We start from the raw sequence: 21289 nt of genomic DNA on the forward strand, positions 1-21289 counted from the left end.
TAGGATATTCTCATCGAGATAGATAGAGCGCCCCTTCGATCTTTTTTCGGAAACATATTTTGAGTATGCAGCATTGAAAACCGTAGCACACGTGGGTGCCAGAGGCAGAACTTAATACAGCACCTGTTTTCGTGCAGCTAAATTATTTTTCTTGTTTCTATGTGTCGATGCTTGGGCTTTACAACGTAAGTAGACTACGCCTTGTTCATTGGTTTAGCCTTGTGATAAATAATAAGCATAATATTCCTCGGACGCTTTTCGCTAGTCTGAGCAGTTCACGGGCTGTATTACGGAGGTTACTTCTGAGAAGAATGTAAATTAAGCTGCCGTGATGTGGACGGTTCAATAGAAGCAAAGCAGCGAGCCTCTGCGGTGATAGCTTTTTTTCTCTAAGTTTGCCCAGCGGCATAAATGGTTATATATGAAAATTTCCCTTCCTCGTGTTAACAATTTTCATCCAATGTTGCTTATAACCTGAGAAAATGCCACAAGATTTTCAGGTATCTCTGAAATTTAGGACCACCATTCATTTTTCTTTCACAGCGGAGCTGTTAGAACCTCGCTATAATGATTATTCCGTCGTCCCCAGCCTCGCCGAGCTGAGGGAGAGAGAGCTGAGAGAGAGAGTGAAAGCAGAGTATAAAAATAACATCGGCGGATGCGAGGTGGAGAGGAGGAGTTAGGCAGGTGGTAGTGGGACGCGTAGAGCTGCTGCCGACGCCGACCGCGTTTCCCCGCGTTCGCGCCGAACGCGCCCGGTGTCCGCGACTGCAGCCGATGCCTCTGGCAGCGGCTCGGCAGGTTTCTACCAGACAACTGGACACTCGATCGTGGCTTCCGAAAGACTGAAGCGAGAGCTAGAGAAGCTGAAAGCAAGCGTCGCACAAGAAAACTTCCCGAGTTAAGATTGAGGGAAGCCGAGAGATCGCGTAGGCGAAAAAAAAAAAAAAAAGGAAGATCCGGAGGCTCGTGAACGTGGCCGGTTGAATTCATCGCGATACTACGCAGAACATGGGGAAGAAATCATGAGCGCCAGGAAACAGAGACTGGAAGATCCTGGGTTGCGAATGCTAGGTAACTTTCGCAACATGCAACGACTTGGGACTAACGATGCTAATGGGCGCTCGCTTCGGCGGTCCTCTTTCTTGCTGTGGAAAAAGAAGTGACGTGGCGTTTGCTTAGCAATGGCACTTGCTTGTTTGCCACTGCTTTACTAGGCTTTCCCCACCTCCGCTGGTATCTCGTGTTTGCGATAGCAGTGCCACTCATAATTTTTGTAATCATTTATCTTCTTAAGTACACCCTGGGTAAATAAATGATCGATAGCCCCGCCGTACAATAGAAGGAACTGCTACTTGAGTACTCTTTACGAAGATGGGCTGAAGTGCGCTCGTACAGGCTGTTACGAGTTGCTCACATTCAGTTTTTTGCGCCACAATTTCGAGTCTTTCTTCTTTGTTTCAATTTCGAACCTTACTTTGGAGCCACCTAAAACGCGACAGCGTTAAGTTGGGAAAATTGATAAAGGTAAAGCTTTTCTGATATATTTAACATCGCCGTTTAACAAATGCCTTCAAATGGCCCTTACTGATCAACAGGTAGCACCAACGCGTATTCCATTGAATAAGAACCTCTATGCCAGCCCCAATAAGTTCTTCAAAGAGGTCGTAGATTATTCTTTTGATTTTTTTCGTCGTCTTCTTTTAGTATAAAGGGGGCTCTGTGTCGTAAAATTGGTTCAGCGAAACTATCTGCCCTCACGTTGTACTGTGAGGCAACGAAAATGACGAACAGATGATGAGAAAAAAAGAAGAAATAAGAAGTAGAAAGATGGCTAAACATTTCCCGAGTGTCTGAGTAGTTTTTGATGGGCGTCGCTGATCGGAAAAACCTAAATCGATTTTGATTTTCAGTTGAACGCTGTCGTGGTGGAAATCACGGCAGCGTGAACGCCGCCGCAGAGGAAACAATTGTGCTGAAATGTCGCCGAAGTAAGCTGTAGCCGGTCGGCTGATTACTTACTGGCTGTAAAATTGGCAGTGTCCAGAAAAACAACGGGAGCGTCAACTTCAAGCCGCCGTTTTTACAGACGGAAATATTGTTGATTTCTTCTTTTACGTTTTTAGAATGCTTGTATTGGCCCGTGTCTTCTGAAAAATGAAATACTGTGACACCGTGTGAGCCGGCGTGAAATTTGTCAATGTCAACACGTTGGAGGATATAATCAGAACAAAATTGTAAAATATCTAGTGTGCCAGTGTCGCTGTACAACTGAGTTTGTTTATCCTGCTACTGGTTTTGACTATTGTGTTTTAGTGTTCATTGAGCGTTTATGTTTCCGTTCTTCATGCAAAATTTTGAATTCTGTTTTTTGGTCTGTCGATAAGCAAACTATCTTCATAACCTCACTGCCCATCAAACGGTGGTGAGAGCTAGGATTGCGTTTGGACAGCTTTAGGGAAATTATATTACACGATTTTTATAACACGGAAGATCCTGGGGCCGTAGCTTCGTGTGCCTGCGGTGTAGAGAGTAATGAAAAAAAAAAAAAAAGCTGCTGCGATGTTCGAGAACTGGCATATATGACTACTTGTGACTGACTGAACAGGAGAGAGAAAGAGAGAGTGGATGTATAGAAACTTAGAAAGGCAGAGAGGTTAACCAGGGGTAATTCTATTTGGTTACCCAGCCAGGGCGGGAGGGGGGGGGGGGGAGAGAGGCAGGGGGCTCAAAAGAGAAAGAGAGCTTTTGGAAGAGAGAAAAAGAGATGAGCACAAATAGAGTAACCACGTACACTATAAAGCGGCTATACAGCTGATAGCACATGGCGCTCTTATAGTTTATCATCACGTCTCGTAGACATCAGAAACTTCAGTAGTGCGAATAAAGCCTTCGGCATGGAGTTACTTTGAGAGCACAGGCCTAGAACATTTAGTTTGATAGTGGACGATTGTCTAGATTCTATAGCACTATGCGCACCACTTGATGCTCGGCACACGGACAGAAGCAGGTGTGTGAATGTCTTGTCACAGCTGCGTGTGTCGCACGTTGGGCATTCCACCATTCCCATGAGGGATGCTTGATTTGGTATTTGTGCGTGCGTACTGTGAACTTGTGTCCTTTCGTCTTTTCAGCCCTCTTTCCCGCTTCACAAAGCGCCTGCAGGGTATCCAACTTGGCTCCGCCTGGTTAAGCTGCCTGCCTTTCCCTTATCGTTTCTCTCTATCTGTTTCTCGCACTCACTTCTGCAACAACCACTGGGACTCTATATTGGATGGCTGATTATGCGCAGTTTTAAGTAACGCATACCGTCAAAGGTGGTTCAGCGGCACTGATTATCGGCAGCTGTGCGCGAAGTGTCGGTTTCGAGTAAGTACCCGCTACTTCGTGCTGAGTGGCCGAACGCCAAAGCCACTGATCGAGCCACCGTGACTCGTGCGGGTCGGGCGTTTGCAAGTACCATTGATCGCCCTCACTTGGCCCGCAAGTCGTGAATCTTGTATCAGGCAGCGCGGCGAAAAATTCAGTAGCCTCCCCCCCTGCATTTGATGCAGAAGTTGTTCGCCGTTTCGTTCTGTTATTTCTTTGGTTCAGCAACCTTTCCTCAAGGAGAAGAAGGAAAAAAAAATCATTCTCACTTGGTGTGCCAGGACCAGCGGTCTTTCTTGTCTTCGATAGCGCAAAGCAGTCGCTGCCCAAGGAACCGGTGTGAGCAGCCGTTGCGCCACAATGGTGATGAAAGGTACATTAAATGTGTAGTGCGAAACAGGATGGTTCTGAAGTAGCTGTACCCCCCTTAGCTAAAGCGCTCACTGGGCACTGGTATAATAGTAAAAAGAGAAAAAAAAAACAGTACTAGCATATAGCAGAGCTGGGCTTGCAGGCGTACCCTACGAATGCTATTGTAAGGTTGTTTCTGCGGAACATACGTATAGCAGGTAGCGGAGTATACGCCAGCTAACCGCTCTGTTTCTCAATATAGAGCTCTCTCTTCTTCGGAGCACACCTCCTACTCAGCACCTTAATAATTTACAACGTAAATAGGCCCCGAGAGTATGCATTTTTGCTAACGTGCGAAAGTAACACAAGATGAAGGTGTTCCATGTAAAGTGAAGTTATATAAACGAAGGAAGAAGTTAATAGAAGTAGAGCGAAGTGAGCTAATCAAGAAAGGCCCAGCCAGTGCGGTGCATGTGGCTTTATTGATGTCAATATGCGCGCTTCGTCATCGAAAACAGGTTATGAACTCTCTGAGTAGTCGCGTTAAATAAAAGCAGCACTTCGTTAAGCACATACAAAACAAGTCTCACGTTGGTGCACATATGAAAGAATGCAATGCTGCTCAAACCTGCATAAATGTAACTACGGTCCGAACTTCACATATGAGGAGGTACTAGTATGAAATGAGCAAATAATTGTAATTGATTTCTTTGTCTGTATGGTGCAATATCTGATAGAAATGCGCAATATTTCTAATATAATAAATCGTAAAGCAATAGTACACAAAAGAAGAATACAGAAACGAGTGCTGGCCTACAACTAATTTAACGATATACATAAAAACATGTTCGTTGTTTTCTATACGTATGATTAAGCTAACGCCGTCGTAGCCACCGTTGTCGTTGTTTTTGTTTAACTGCAGAAAGATGCAAATTTCTTTCCTGAAATGTATTGTAACTTCCTCATGCTGCTAACTTGCATCAGAATTTGGTTTCTCTAACCACCATACCAGTATTATTACTATACCCGTCACCGGATATATATATATATATATATATATATATATATATATATATATATATTGTGGGCATGCACACCACGCTGGAAGAGATTGCGGAGTCACAAGAGAGGGCGCAGTTTACCACATTGTCCACCACGAATGCCGAGAGAAACATCCTGAGACAGCTTGGAATTCCCTCGACGGAGATCGAGACCAGTTTCTGCAGCGTTCCTCGAGAACAGAGAGAGCGCATTATCGTTGCCCCCATTCCTATGAATGTCCACCTCGAGTACAACGTGGGCAAACGACGGGCTAGGGCTAAATCCCTCCTGGTAGAGGCCGGCGCACGTGCCCGGAGTTGCTGTTTCGTCGATGCAGCCCGGTATCCCGACGGAAGGGCGTTCGCTACACTAAGCGTCGATCAAGAAGGGAGGCTCACAAACTCCTCGACGGGCCGGACGACTGCGGCCGAAGTTGGCGAACAGGCCGCAATAGCGTTGGCCCTGCTGGACGACGGGAGAACTGACGATATATAGCGACTCGAGATCGGCGGTCCGAGCATTCGCCAAGGGTACCGTCTCGAAACCGGCCTTGCGGATCCTACGGGACAAGGAAATCAAGCAACACACGATCGTCTGGTTCCCCCCTCACGTGGGACATATCGAGGGCGCCCCGTCCAACCTCAACGAGTCGGCCCACAGAGCTGCGCGAGGAGTCGTCGACCGTGTAGCTACCGGATGGCGCGGCGCTGAGGTTCCGGACAACAGGGATCCCCCTGCCTCGTACAACGAACTCACAAAGTACCTTTTATCTGGGGAGGCGGAAGTATCCGCCGCCGCACAGTAAATTGAACAGGCTCAGGCATTGACACTCAGACTCTTGCAGGTTCGCGCATACCCTAGCCCCGCACTCTTACACAGGATCTATCCCGAAATTCAAACGTCAAACACTTGCGCTCTTTGCTCAGACTTTGCCAACTTAGAACACATGCTCTGGCGGTGCCCCGCGTTACGGGGTGACGAAGACGTTACGTTGTCCAAGTGGGAGGCTGCTCTACGCAGTCTAGCGTGCCCGCGACGTGGCGGAGAGGCTAGGCCTTTCTGTCCCGACGTGGGAGCGGCCCGCTACGTGACGTTCCCAAGGACCTCAATAAAGTTCTTCCATTTCCATTTATTGTGCACTTCTTCATTATCGGTATATTATCATCATCATGCGTGTGCCCTTCATCTTCATCGCGCAATATATACGGTACCGGATCAGTAAAGTGTACAATTTATAAGCTTGTCAAAGAAGTATATACCTGTTGGAGCACAGCTGATTGCTAGGATCCTGAGGTTCAACTAAAGTAAATACACGATGCCGTTTTACTTCCCAAAACCGGCGTGAGGCCAAGAGGAATCATCATCGTTATCATCATCATCAGCCTATATTTATGTCCACTGCAGGACGGACTCTCCTTGTGATCTCCAATAACCCCTGTCTTGCGCTAGCTGATTCCAACTTGTGCAAGTTTTACGAACTTGGTATATTTAACATGCACCTAAATCTATATGCACAAGCGGTGTTTGTTTATTATTTTCATAAGAATGTCGCAGTAGCTAACCGGTAGTTTTTAAACTTCCTTGCCAAATGCGTTAATGTGAAACCTCATTCTATAGATATGAATTCGTCCGTGCAGACGAATTACATAACTGCAGTAAAGATAACGTTCATTTAGGTACCTGTACATATTGTAATTACCTACTGACCCACATCTTGAACGCCAAGCATAGAATTTGGTTTTCAAAGTGACGAACATAATCATTTAATGCAAGCAAAAACCATCTTCTATGAGAGCTTGCGCAAGCGGCCATTTGCCCTTTTTTATTTTCATTAGGGCTCAACGTCCCCTGACTCCATAACTCTCATAATGAGTCATCTTTCGGTACATCTCATAAAGCGTCCGTGTTTGCCGAGAGCTGTCGAGGTTGCCACACTTATACTTTCAATACACGACGCGGTTACTTTAGAAGCGCGAATTTCTTGGCCGCCCTGATTACCTAAGATATCATTTTATCTATTCTTCCATGCCGTTCGTCCTCTTGTTCAGGCTTCAAAAGAAGCATCACTCCTCATCATTAGGACCCTCGAGATAGCCGGCACGATGAACTCGGAGAGCAGTGTTGGGCTGGTGTGTGGAGAGGGAATAGGGAGGGAGGAGAGGGGAGGGTTGGGCCATGCGTACTAAGTCACTGATTAGGTCCTTAATCTTGGTGCTGTGCAGCACGAACGTCGCCGAGAACGACGAGAGAGGAAACTAGGCGTATGCAGTCGACAGCAGAAAGACCAACATGAGAACGTTAGGTGTAGGTCTTAATTACCGCGCCGAGTGCCCCGCACTCCTGGAGACGATCTTCGCGCACATGGCCTTGCGAAGAACTTCGTAACAATGGCGTCATTAAGGCGGCGGCCACGAGATCGCATTAAATAGAGCGCATTCCGGCTTTCCAAACGACCTCCACGGGACCTGAGTTTATTTTTTACGGCCCACAGTGTTGTTGTAGCGCTTTCTAGTGGAGCGCTGATGCAGTCAAGTGGTTGAGCGTGAAACAATACACGAAGTAGCGCTGTTGCATAACGAAATTTTTCACTTAGGAGCTACACTTGGAGTATTATTCCGGCTCGTTTAAACATAGAGTGAAAGTTTATTACTTTTTTAATATAGTAGCCGCATTGCGTCATGATGTTACACACCCATCAGACGACATGTATGCCCAAGTGGCCTTCCTTTGATTGAAACAAGAAAACTTATATTCGTCGTGAAATATCTGAATTCTGAAACAGTTACAATACGAAAATGTTAATTTAGAGGTCCACAACTGCGGCTTATGTTGCCATTCCTTGAATAAATAAAGAACTATACACTGCCCACATTCAATATTCTGTAATTAGTAGCTGGCGCGCAGTCGAATATAATGTTACGAGGTGTTTGTGCATGAACGCGACGATAGCGTACGACCATGCCTTGCAGCGCGAAGATGAGGCTGAGAAACAGACGCTGTGCGACTTCAGTTTGTTTCTCAACCTTGTCTTCTCCACGCTGCGAGGCATTGCTGCACAGTGCACTGTCATCGCGTTCACCCAGGAACACCTTGCAATGATATTTTACAAAACACATTTGTGTCAAATTACTATACCGGGTCATTGTCTCCCTCGAAGTCAGGGGATAGCAAACATGATCCATTGCGCGGCATGCAGTGCATGGCATGCAGTGACCGTGACCTGCTGTGATCACGTGCCCGTGCCATATCTCTTGCTCTCTCTATTTTCTTATTATCTTTCAACTCCGCCTTCTCCGTTCCTCAGTGTAGGGTAGCAAACACGTTTTTGCGTTCTGGCTAACCTCCCCACTTTTCGCCTTTCTTTCATCTCTTTCCTCTTTCTCTTGATGGATGCCGTAGTGAAAGGCTTTGGACTAATTTTAGTCAACTAAGTGTCCTTTAACCATTATACAAGTCTACTTACTTTTAGCGTTTTTTCCACCATGATGACATAATGAAAATGCAGGCACAGCAGTCAGGAATCAAACACGCTTGTGTTAAACAATATAGCCACTGATCCAAGGTGCTGGTGTACCTAGGATGTAAAAGGGAGCTATAACGTAAAGCTATTCCAAAATGTTTCTATTCGGATTCTCCAATCAGCCCTCCATGCCCGGTCAAAAAATTTCCGGGTCTGTCTGTCACGCAACGCCACTAAAACCGCGAAAGCTCCCTATCTGATATATCGTTTCCACACTATATATGCACGATTAGACCAACGAAATAAAAATAATTATTTATCATTTGATGCCATTTTCGCCATTTACCCTCTGCCATTGGTCAAAAGATTTCGGAGTGCGCCCACTTCGATTGGTCGCCTGTCTTCACGCGGTATCAAACAACCGCGAAAGCTCACCACGTCAAAGTGACATGTACACGTTAAAGACGCATTAATATGCCGAACAAAATTTTTTTTTCGGAGTAGCCGGAGACTGCCCCGTTCCCAAAGGAATAGTGGCCGATTGCTCTAGTACTGGCTGCTCGGAGCTGCACCATGTATTTATTTGCGTATAATAAAATGTTTTGCGTGGCAGTGTACCGTTATCGAGCCCTTTTGGCACGTATACGACATCGCTCTGCCAACCATTATTTCGCTGAGGATACGTTTTAGAGGATTTTTTAGCCTTCCGTTGCATGCCGCCCGTATTTTCAACCAGCCACCGCAAGCTAAGCAAAGGGAAGCGGACCAATCGCAGACGCCGGCACCACCCTCCGCATTCAGTTATCTACTTTCACTGGGCTGGCTCGGCCCCACCGAAACCCTCTCAACTTCAGCGTGCTCCTTGCCTTTCGTCAGCCAATTAGATGAGAAAAGATTTGGAGGACGCTTAAGCTTCGCCTTCAAAAGTGGAACGCGATAGCATCTAAAGATTCCTGAATGCTTGTCAGGCATCCCGGCAACTGCAGCTTTCTTTTTATACACCTTAGCGTATGCCGTTTTACGCTGCCGTAGCTGCGCTACGCTGCCGAGGAGGCGAGCGGCATCTGGATGGTATTTCTGCAAGTAACTTACCCGCGCGCAGCTGTATGAATGGCATAAATGCTGGAAAAGGGGTTTGTATTTGAGTTTCCTCGTAACAGATTTATGTTTTCTCATATATTCAAATTACAATCCGACGCTATCATGCCTGTAGGTTGCGGTTAAGTCATACTTAACGATTTTTCTGACGTATTTTACTTTGAGAAATTTAGTTAGTTCACTAACGCCTGTGCTTGATGCGGAGGGCCTGCGCGGTCGGGGTGGTTTGCGATGATTTTCTCCGCCATGGACGCTGGCGCTTACGCTGACACCGACGCCGTATTTTCTGTGGCATAGGGCCCGTAACGCTATCGCGTTAAAACCGTTCGCAGTAGGCAATTCCATTCGCTTTGAAAGCAAGAAAAAGTGACCTCTTATAAACGAGGAGAGCAATTCTGCGAGATACCACCCCGTGTTTGCGTCGGTGGTTACGTAATTTTGACGTCAGGAGGTCGAAATACAAAGAGATTGGAATAGTTCTACGTTATAGGGCCCACGTACAGCGAAGCAAAATGTAGTTATGACTCCCCATTTGCAGCTCTGCGTGAATTATTTCTGTGCACTTAAAGCCGATGAGCAGGTCTTCGTAGGTGCGAGCTTCTCGGTGTACCTCACTGAATCTGCAATTAATTTTGAGCTGTTCACTTTGACGGAGGCAAAAAAGAGTTTGTCTGTAAGCAAATTCTTCAGAGATGGTTCGCGAAGTAGAACACACAAAAATGTTAGTGTCGTACGACTACTTGTAAATGTAAATTATCGTATACGCAGAGCATTATGCATGTTGTGTACTCAGATTTATGATCATGTTAAAGAACCCCCAGATAGGATCAAAATTAATCCGGAGTCCCTCAATATGGTGTGCCTCATAATCCCACCATTGTTTTTCCACATAAAACCTCATTATGCAAGTTCACAAGTGCATAAAAAGGTAGTAAAGGTGCGCATCATATTTTAAAAATCCTAAGTCCTCAGTTTCTATAATCCAGGTTGGTCTAAAGGCCATGTTTAATTAACAACTTACTTTTTTTCCCTCGTGCATTTAATGCGCCATCGTAAGCTGCTTCCGATGGTATACTACAACTGCTGCTAGTACAGTCAAACGTACTGACTCAGACGCGACCTGTATAGGAATGAAGGAAGCCAGCACACAGACAAAGAGTGAGAAAGGGTGAGTGAACGTGCTTCACACTGGTTACGGAAATCTTTACAGATGGCGAGTACTTCTGAAACAAACACTATTAGACCTAATTTGCTCACGTGTCCAGGGGGGCATTCTGTAAGTGTTCACCTTGTGAACTGTTCATTTCGGCCGCTGCTGATTGGCTGCAGCTGCACGGGTGAGGAGGAGACAGGTACTCCCAACTAATCTTCTTCTCGCTCGTTCGTCTTATTCGAAGTACCAATACTGAAAGAGCATGGTATGCAGGGCATATTGGCTTTCGGTACTTGCAAACATGCAGTGCCAAAACCACAACAAGCAAAAGGAAGGCTGGAGAGACACAATTCTTGGTAACGCAGAAATTCACGTGCGCATATTTACTCGTGTAATTTCATTGAAAGAAATTATGGGTTAATCAGCGCTGTGTTAATCCAGTTTTTGTTTTTCATTGGTACGTTGTGGCTTTCGCCGTGCAGTTGCATGTACCAAAGCTATATGGTCTGTGCCCATAAACGCAGTCCGCTTCTGATAAAACATACTTAACTGCGTGTTTGATAATCGAAGATATGACGCTAACGAAAAAAAATAAGTGTCATACTCATGAGTTGTTGACGTCCACGTAATGAGAAGCATTCATAATTTGTGGAGAATGGTTGCATGAATAATGCAACTGCTGTAATGTAGCGGACGGTTATGTAGAGACTAGAGGCTTTAGTGTTTGTAAGACAGAATGTCTGTATGACAAGATATAAGGTTACAGATAAATTAAAACTCAGTAGCCCATACCAAGTGGCACACACCCAGAGACACCCGTACCCAGTCGCCCGTGCGGCACCTAATTTTGTACTGCACTGTCAACGGGATCGGATCACGAAAACGGTGATTGGCCCACGAAACGGTGAGAGTGAGCTGACAAAAAGTGGCACTACTTGGAGAAGAATGGCATTAAATATCGTACGTATAGTAGCATAACCAGTCAGGCGTCGTCAGTGAAATTTATTCACAGCCCGGTGACTCCTTTAGGCTGGCATTCAACGTTAAAAGGCGTCAGCATCCGATGAGATGAGGTGATGAGGCTAAAGAATTGGCAGTCGAGCAGACAGCATCAGCGGCCCCGTGTGACCGCACTGCACTACGAGGAACTGTCAGATTATTTTGATGCGTGTGTATCAGTGGCACACCATTGTTATTTTACACGACTGAGAGCGATGAAAAAATGACGACATAAGGGGAGGCGACTGCTTAACACTTCCCGACACCACTCAAAATGCAGGACCCCCGTGGAGGCTGTGTTGTGTAGCCGCTGGCGTTTTATCTTTATTACGCCAGGTAGACTATCGCGTTTATAAGTACCGTGGCAAACTTACGTCGTCTTGGCCGCGCTGAGAAGGCGCTCAAAAACTAAAGCATACGCTTGTTGCTGTCGTCGACAACGACACACTTTCTGTACCTTGCTTTGTTTTTGCAAGGTGTCCTTTCCCGACTAAGCCCAAGCGAAGAACACCTCAACTACCTCGACTGCAATTCTTTTCTGGGCATTTATAGTCTCCTCTAAGATCTCATATCAAGCTGCTGACAGCTTTGTTTTGACAAAGACAACCGCGAACGTCTGAAAGAGGCGAGCGACACAATGGAAGGGCGGTTAGGGATGTCTCCTCCCCGGTCACTCGAAATTCAACCGTGCCAACGTCATTCGCAGCGGCTCCGTTATTACTTGGCGAAGCAGAGCGCGACGCTCTCCGGAAGTGTTTTGAAATGCCGTTCCGCTTTCCATATTTACGACGTGGCGGGAATGCGCCTCAGGGTTTTCCAGATAGCTTGCTCGTTGGGCCCGACGGACAGCACCGCGGAAACTCGCTCTTCTGGAAGTAATCGAGAGTTATGGACTACAGCGCACCTCGGCGGCGCTATGGCAACCGCTGTTTCATTTGGCTGTCCGCTGCTGGTGGTACTGTTGTATTCCCGAAAAAAGTAAAGAAAGAACGTTGGCTGTTCTTTTAAGCGATATAATTTTATACCTGCTTTGCGGCGCATGGTCGCGTGGTATTGCGTCTGTGCCCAGTGTTACCTTTGAAACCGTTATTGCTCGGCTTGGTTTGCCTCAATTTGTTTACGCATCTTTATGCATGATACCACCGGGAACTAAAAGAGGCTTGCACAATGTGTGAGAAAATTTCAGCATATGTGGGGAACTGCGGAAAACGACATTTCCTATTTTGCGTGCCATATTGCACGACGTTGGTGTAGTGGTCTCTCCCCGAATTTTTTCGTGGAACCGGTTTGTCTCAATCCGTCGCTGAGAGCCAGCAGTTTAACTCTGTGTTCTAATTTAGTCGACAGAGAAACTTCGGCCAATTTCTCAGCCGAATGAAGAAAAATGCAAAGTTTCTTGTTTCCAAAGGTGTCATTTATTTGTGCTATTTATGTCTGCGCTCACAGGCGCATTGTCGTGTCTTTAATAAAAGCACTTCTTTGTTGAAAATTGCCGGAGTAAATCCTAGGAATGGCTCTTGAAAACGCCCACGTAGGGAGGCATAATTTATGCACCGTAATAAAAAAATTTGTTGCTCCAGCTAACGAAACCTCGGTGCGCAAGTCCACGTGATTTGATTGCGTCCTCTTAACGCAACCTTTGGGAAGAGACGTCGCCATCTTGTGGGAAAAAAGGGGAATAAGCAGGACTGCCGAAACGTCACTGAAGTCCTCATCACGGACATCCACTCGGCGTTCTGTTTACTTGGACTGGGCATAAACCCTAGAAATAAAAACAAGTGTTGACATGAACAAATATAAAAATGAACGAGAAAGCAATGCCAGAAATCTACCAGTTACTTACATCCTCCGAGACAAACACTTCGAGTAAATATTCGTTTGCATCTTTTACCAAGTCGGAAACTACCAGAACGTTGCGGTAGAGCTAGACACTGACGCGAGACGCAGACACGAAATTATATCGCCCATTTTGTTATCGATCAATCAATCAATCAATCAATCAATCAATTCAACAATCAATCAAGTTCCTCAGAACGATCATACAATGATTGTCACTCCGCATAAGAACAAGTGCTTGTGTACGTGAACGGACAGCACATAGCTCACACTGTGTGGGATCATTGTGTTGGCCCTCGCAGTTAAACCTTTCTACATCTACCACTGAGTAGCACATAGCTTCTAAGCAGATATGTGTGCAGAACAACCAAACCCCATAGAATCATAGGCGTTGCCTTCGTTGGTGATGATGGAATAAGGGATGAGCTACTCAAATCCAATCTCCAGTAATTTGAACATGATTACTCTGGGAACTTCGAGTATACGCTGAAGCCATATCGGCCACATCTGCATGATAGTGGTTCTCCCTGTAAACACCACTACCTGAAAAAGAATTGCTGAAACACTAGACAGAAACAAAAAGACTACCGGATAAGAGTTTTACTGTGCTGAAGAGCGCTGATGTTTTTACCCTGTATTTATTTTATTTAATTGCACCTCTACTTTTTGAACATTTAATTCCCTTTACCCCCTTATACCAGCCCAGGGTAGCCAGCCGGTCTTTACATTGTATATAGCCTCCCTGTCCAACCTCACTTTCCGCCACTCCCGATAAAAAAGACAGATCGGTTTAACCTCATGTACACTGCATTCTTCTAGTCATATCTTGGATTTCCAAGTTTGCTGCACCATGGCAGGGCTAAAAAATTTTCATTTTTTTTCCTGCAACAAGTACATGCTATCGTCAATCTTCATCATCATTATCATCGCAAATCATCACAAACCTCCTGCTCTCTCGTCATTCACGTGGCAGTGATCGGCGACTCCCCACCAGTGCAGTATATGTCCTGTGAGCGTGAAGACCTTCGTGTCTGTATCACAGTAGAGGGCGCACAAATGCATGGAGATGACGTCTGCCTCCGATCCTCGGGGCTTGCGCTAGGGGCGAATGTTGTGAGCTGCGACAAAAATAAGTAAAGGAGGCCAACATGTTAGCGCACAGTGTTCAGAAGTGCAAGACTGCTCTAATACGTGCTTCAATAAAATTACTTTCAATAACTGATTTCAAGACTAAAGTAGAAAAGCTCGTGATGCAGATTAAAAAAAAAAAAAAACATCACACAGAAACTCCACTGGAGTTGTCTACGTATGCGTAAGCATTGTTCCCCTTCCTCATCTCCACGCAGCGTGGTATCATTATTAATCTTATCAAACTTGATCCGACCAGCATAAACACTTACCAAGCTATATCGGTAGTTACCAACCTTATCGGACTACATCCGACCATATAAACCCTTATCGGTTGTTATCATCCTTATTGGACTCGATTCGATCCTTATCAACTTCATCGGTCGTTATAAACCTGAGAACGTGGATGTCCAGTGAAGCTGTTGCAAAATCCTCACTACAACTGTTGAGGGGGGGTATGCAATGCTTTATTGATAGTTCGGATGCTTGTTTTGAGCTTGTTCGTTATTGAAACGTATGCTGTCTTGTGTGTTGTATGGGTGAATTCAATGAATGTATGCGATGTTCGCTTCACTTTGCTCAGCACTTGTATAGCCTCAGCATTACGGGTGTATGAGCCATAGCATTTTTTGCTTGCTTACGGGGTATATGAGCCATTGCTTTCGGCGGTATTAGCCATAGCATTCGTCTTATGTGACGGACGGACGGACAGGTTTCTCGTTGGGTACGCATTTTAAAAATCGTCAAGTAATTGAAGTGTCCTAACTTAAGTATATTTTAACGGTGAACAAAATTCTATTGCAGATCCTAACGGTGGCCGATGGGTTTTCGGTAGAGCCCGTCAAAACTCCCTGTTTAAAAATACACACCTAAGGCACTGGTTTAAAGGCAACACCGGATACAATAGCTCTGTTATGTGTGTTATGCGTGTTATGCTAGGCACTGGCGCAATTTTCCGAGTCCCCAAAATGACTGACTCAATGTTCATGTTTGACTATCAGTTCTCTCAAAATACTTGCACATAATGCGAATCGTGCTAGGGATCATAAGTGCAAACGCCGAGCAATACTGATGGGTAAAATTTTTTAAAGACGTTTATGCTTCTGTACGGAATAAAACAGACTTAAGCTCACCCTGTCGAGTGGCTGTGAACACGCACACGTCACAATGCCCGTTGTGCGCGCTGCTTCCGTAAGGAAGCAGAAACGTCTTAAAAGTTGTTAACCTGTTCTTTTCGGCTCGCGTTTTTACTATTTCTTTCAATAAACATGCTTCCTCCTGAGCAGACGAGGTGTAGTCATGCTATCTATTTCGGTTGTAATACGCATGCGCAAAAAGAAACAAAGAAGGAGAAATTTATGATCTGAAACCAGGGTTTCTTTCAAAACCAACCTTGATTTGTACTGGTTCCACACAGCCAGACTCCAGGCTGACCACGCCAGGGCAGCCGAGCACAGACGCGCTGACCACCTCGCCATGCAATGACATTGCTACGGCTTGGTCTGCACGGCTTAAATGAGAGAAAAGAATAAATAAGGGCGCACGAATAAACATCACACTGTGATGCGTTGTATTCTAAACAAAGGATAAACTGGCACTCTGGGGCTCGGACTTCAAGTGCCGCGGTGCCTACATCAGCGCAATGTGCGACTCCCACCTCATTTCCTCCATGCCCAGTCTGCTTTCGACCGAAGCAGACGGCCGGCATTCTATTGCGTTTCTTTGGCGCTTGAGTAGTGCACGGTCGGCCTTGCTTAGTGTAGCATCAAACGATAACGTTTGCTGGCTCTAAAACCTCTTGCGCACATTTATGCGAGGGGTGTTTAAAATTTATTTTACGCTTTGGAAAGTTTCTGTTTCCTTTGTCTAGGAAAAAAATGACAGTTTTACCGAATGGTCGCATTTCCTTGTTTAAGGGAGCGAGGGAAGAAGGAGGGAGGAGGAGGAGGGGGGGGGGGGGGCATGGGGGCTGGTGCTCAGAGCATGCAGTCATTGTACTGCGACTGCTCTTCCTGAATTAAATATCGAACGCGTCCTGGGCGTTATGCGGTTTAAAAGTCACGCTACGCTTTTTTGTGACTTGTGCAAATACAACTTTATTAGCCGTAGATCCCAGGACGCGGTGTTTCAGAGTGCGTGAGTATTCCAGAAGGGAGAAGAGCAAAGCTACACGGAAGTATTGATCTTGAAAAACAGGTTTAGTATAAAGCCCGCCAAAATTTGTCAATTAGGAAGGGACACGATTTATTGATATAACCCGAAGGTAAGTAGAGCGTACATCACCGAGGATAACAGCAGAGCGCATTGTGTGAGTCGCCAACTACGTCATAATTACAGGGCGTCTCAGCGAACACTTTCAAAATTTTTTAAAGGTTGCCTGTGACAGATAGCGTAATTATAGTTCATGAGCTGGTCTACTCGAAGAGGCGGACATTACTTGCACAAAAAATTGAAATACATAATCGACTAATTAACAAAATATCACTAATTATAATATTTCGGCAATCGTGTTTTTTGTTTGCGCATAACCATTTCCTTTGCAAGTATGAACCAACTCGCCCAGCAGAAAGTTTTACTAAGTACTACCAAGTTATACCTAGCTTTTCCGGAATTTGTTGATTATTGATTGATTATCAATTAGCTGTTGATTGGCTATCGTTTGGCTATTTCAAGGTATTGGCTACGTATTTGGGCTAGGCCACGGTGTAAGGTATATACTCTTTTGGTGAGGACACTCGCCAGACGCGATCTACCTGATAAAGTAGCAAACGCGCGCGCCGATTTGCCCGGTGATGGCAGCGGATACCTATCGGCAGTACGACGCAACTTCAACACATAAATCTTTTTATTGGTTTAATATCCCGTTGGTATAACAACCGGTGCTTCGCGGGAAATCCGAAATGATTGAGTGACGCGCGAAAGTAGATCACCGGGGAGAGGGGAAAACTGGGGGGAGAGGGCATGCGCGCCTTCCTTGTCCACGCAAGCTCTCGCCTGCGTTCAAACTGAAGTTGCGTTGTTCCGCCGATAGGTATCCACTGCCGTCACCGGCCCGATAGACGCGCACCATTGCAACTTTATCTGGTTGATCACGTCTAGCAAGCAAGCCGAGAAGTGTCCCCACCTAAAGAGTATACTATATCTTACACCATGGGCTAGGCTGAGCACTACCAAGTCATCCCCAGCATTTCCCGCGATTTATTGACAATTTATCGATTATAGATTAGCTATTGATTGGCTGTCGATTGGCTATCGATGACTGAGTAAGCTTAAGTAGTCCCAACCATGCTTAGCTAGACTTAGCCAGGCTCAGCTTCGCTAGTTCACACGGGTACGTGCCATTGCGCTTGGACCCTTTCTGCAGTGCCGCCAAGATCGGCCCACGGTTTTGCGGCTTGCGGCACAAATTACGACCGGCTTAAACAGCTCCGCTGTTAAAGATGTTGGTAAGGGACTACTGGTAAATACAGCAGGGCCGGTATTTTGTAGCGATGAGTTATGCTTTATTCTATACTAGTCTTATCATCCACCGCTCACGGCCGGCTGATCCCGTTGATAAGGTGAGCAGACCGTCGCTCTGACCACTGACAAAGCGCGAACAGCGCGAAAAGGCATTAGCATCGGAAAGACATCGTTACAGAATACCGGCCCAGAGCTCTTTCTAAAGGGCCAGGTGCCCTAAACAGACTACGAATCAACGTCGAATCTGGTATACTCGCCTGACACTCCGTACTTGCTCGTGATGAGATCTGGAGACTGATACACGACGTCACCGGAAGTGCACTCGCAGAAGGTTTTCTCGGGGGAATATCTGCACACAACACAAATATAGTTTTTTTTTCTTGCTTTTACGACGAAAACTAATGTTGGCCCAAATGCATAATTTCATAGCAAATTCAATACACATTTGGTAGACGGATGTGCAATTGCATCATGTTTGGTCGTTCGTTCATTGTCTGAGAGATGAAATTGCTGAACAGACCGAGGTAATTGTAGCGACAGCACCGTTAATATTGAATGTGCTTATTCTAAACCATTACAATAAATTTTATCTTTTTCTTCGCAATAAAAAAAGTAACGGAAACGTCACGGGCCTGCGCGGCACAAGCAGCACAGTCGCAGAGTAAGCTGTAAGAGCGGCTCTATAGGAGGTTCATTTTCGGCAGCAACCGCTAGAGAGTCTTCGCGGCGAAGTCTCTTTGCGTCGTTTTCACGAGAACGAACTGACCTGTCCGCCAACCATCGACTGTGAGTTGCGGCTTGGGCTGCTCTCTGCACAGCGGTCTGCTGACACCGACGGTGCCTGGTTCCAGCCGCGCGTGTAACTCCACGATTCGCTTCGTCATCAGTGGTTCGTACTTTGCGAGGAGGCGCCACAACGTCTACCAAAGGGTAAACACAGGTATCGAGACTACGCGGCGCACATGTCACATCCCTTGACACGAGGCACGATACGACGCGACTGCTACATGTCGTGACGCCTGGTGCAATACACCGTAACTTCAATGCAAAATTTGCATCTATCGACATTAAGCAGCGCGCAGCTCACATTCGCGCCATGTAGAAAAAAAAAGGTTATGGAGATCTCTATAAAAACCCTACAATGAAAAAATTGGAGGACACCTAGACGCTTCTTATGAGTTGCAAATGCGAAAGTATTCATTTCCACTTCAACACCGCTGAGCGGTCCTTCGTGTTTTGCGCGACGAGTAATGTACCATAGCGGTACGTGCAGCCCGAGCCGGCAAGCAACAGCAGCCTGCGGTGCCGCCACCGCATGCCACCGACGTCCTGCGCAACGAGAGACCGAGGAAGCACGTCACGTGACGGCCTCGCCACTAACAACCCGTCTCGCCCCTCGGCGTCGCGTCACCGTATCTGCTCCGTCGAGGCGCTCTCGTGACGTGGCATCGCCGCCAATGGCAATTTAGGTGCGGTTTCGCTGCTAGCGACGCCGCCGGCTTTTTTCTCTAAATGGGCCATTTGATGCTTTCGCATCAAAAACATTTACAGCATACCTGGTTCAATCAGGCAGGCTAGGTGACTGTTTGTCACCACCCCGTTTCAAAGGTGATGCCAATAAATCATCATCATCAGCATCATCATGACAAATGGCACGATACGATGCTGCTGCTGATGATTATTTATTGGCATCCCTATTGAAGCGGGTGTTGACAAATATTCACCAGCCTGCTTGATTTATTCAGGTATGCTATACATGTTTTTCATTCTAGCATTTTGGTATACATCTCCTTAATTTTCCTTTCCTTCCTCAAAACCTTGTACTTCTACTTATGCAATTGCTCCATGGCGTGCAACCTGGTGCAATAATATGCAGTTGCAAAGCAAAGTGTTCACGTATCGACGCTAGACGGCGCGTATATCTCACATTGCATGACCCCTCGAGCGCTAGGACGCGTGTATAGGGCGTTTTTCCGCAGCAGTTAGCACGCGCCGGCGTGCCGCAGTCGTAGAGTAGCTGACTCCCGCGCAGAGTGCCGGGGTTAGATCCCAGCGGGACCTGGGTATCCTTTTTTTTTGTCTAATTCCTGGCGATAGTTGCGACGGACACCGGTGGCGGCAGCGGCGGACAACATCGTCAACCGAAACGGCTAGTGTAATGAGCCCGTAACAGCTTACGCTGTAAAAGGGCGGGAGGTCCTATGCCCGCTTCGCTAGCACTAACACATTTAAAACATGGTGCAGCACGTTGTTGCCCAATTTACGAAAGACAAAAACTATATTACGTTTAGTTGTAGGTCCTATGCTTGCTTTCCTAGCCCTAAAGTTTTTAAAACCTGGTGCAGCACTTTGTTGCCCAATTTATGAATGATTAAAAATATAAAAAAATATTTCTATCTCATGCTTTAAATTTCGTTACATTGTTCTTTTCTTGCGTCCGGTTAAGTGAAAGTGCTGGCTCGCTGATTCCTAAAACTATATGTGTAATAAAAACTGAGCTTCCTGTACAGTGTTGCTGTAACTACAGGAGCTCTGAAACGTGTTTCGCAATAACTCAGTCATTGTGCTTTTTTTGCTTTACTTGGAGTGTTGCAACACGCACTCAGATGGATTCCCTAACGCTACAGTGCTGTGGATTAATTAAACAACCCGGGCGACAAGCTTCCATCTGCTCAACGCGTAAGCCCTAAACATTCTTATCAGTCAAACGCAGGTCCTTTAATAATAGAAACAGTTTCGTCCGCAATGTTGCAATCCGCTATCGTGTTTCGAGCGTTTGCTAAATGCAACCGCTATTACGGCTGTCGTCCGCAAAAGTCAGGAACAGGGATTGTGTTTCGCCGGTAGACGCGCCGCAATCATTCGAAGCCCTCGCGCGCACGCGAGCCGGCGTATACGTTTTACGACGACGCTTTATAGCGGGCGGCTGGGCTTCGAATCAATCTAATAATGAGCCTGAAGAGTTCCGTGAAACTTCGCGTTCCGCCGCTCGCGGATTGATTCGACTTTGTCGACCGTGGAAGCACGGCGTGTGTTTCACGTAACGCTGCACACTCGATCAATCTGACAGGACCGCGTGATTTCCAGGGGAACCCTTGCAGTGACCGAGAGGCCAGTCGAGCCAGCCAACGGTGGATGCATTAGAGCGATGGTGTTCGCCATACGCGATCGATAGCCTCTACACGTTGGAAGACCGCGCCCCTGTAGGGTGGGGGAAAAGGGCTGAAGGAAAGAAACCTATAGCTTGGGGTAAAGGGGTGAGGGATTATGCAAAGGAACCAGGGAACCCTGGAGACGTCACGATAGGGAGCCTACTGTATACCAAATTACGCGCTTGTAACAGCGTATCGTCTACGCTTCTCCGATATTGTTTGCTTTATGGAAATCCGCCA

The 21289-nt window shown here is 46.2% G+C and overlaps 1 protein-coding gene and 1 long non-coding RNA gene across 2 annotated transcripts in view; both read right to left on the reverse strand.

The window, feature by feature from the left end:
* Window positions 1-12879: 12879 nt before the first annotated feature.
* LOC119455208 (uncharacterized) lies at window positions 12880-16356 on the reverse strand. The gene is made up of 3 exons (XR_005192844.2): window positions 15828-16356; window positions 14252-14425; window positions 12880-13233 (listed from the first exon to the last, which is right to left on the reverse strand). It is a non-coding gene; the product is annotated as an uncharacterized LOC119455208 (long non-coding RNA).
* A 1765-nt stretch (window positions 16357-18121) lies between these two features.
* Window positions 18122-21289, reverse strand: part of LOC119457010 (hemicentin-2-like) — a 51221-nt gene continuing 48053 nt past the window's right edge. Inside the window, exon 11 of the mRNA XM_049668656.1 lies at window positions 18122-18246. Within this exon, the coding sequence (XP_049524613.1) occupies window positions 18123-18246 (124 nt within the window). The 3' untranslated portion in view covers window position 18122. The remainder of the gene's footprint in view (window positions 18247-21289) is intronic.

The sequence above is a fragment of the Dermacentor silvarum genome, chromosome 6, assembly GCF_013339745.2.
Source record: "Dermacentor silvarum isolate Dsil-2018 chromosome 6, BIME_Dsil_1.4, whole genome shotgun sequence".
In the NCBI taxonomy this organism is placed as follows: Eukaryota; Metazoa; Arthropoda; class Arachnida; order Ixodida; family Ixodidae; genus Dermacentor; species Dermacentor silvarum.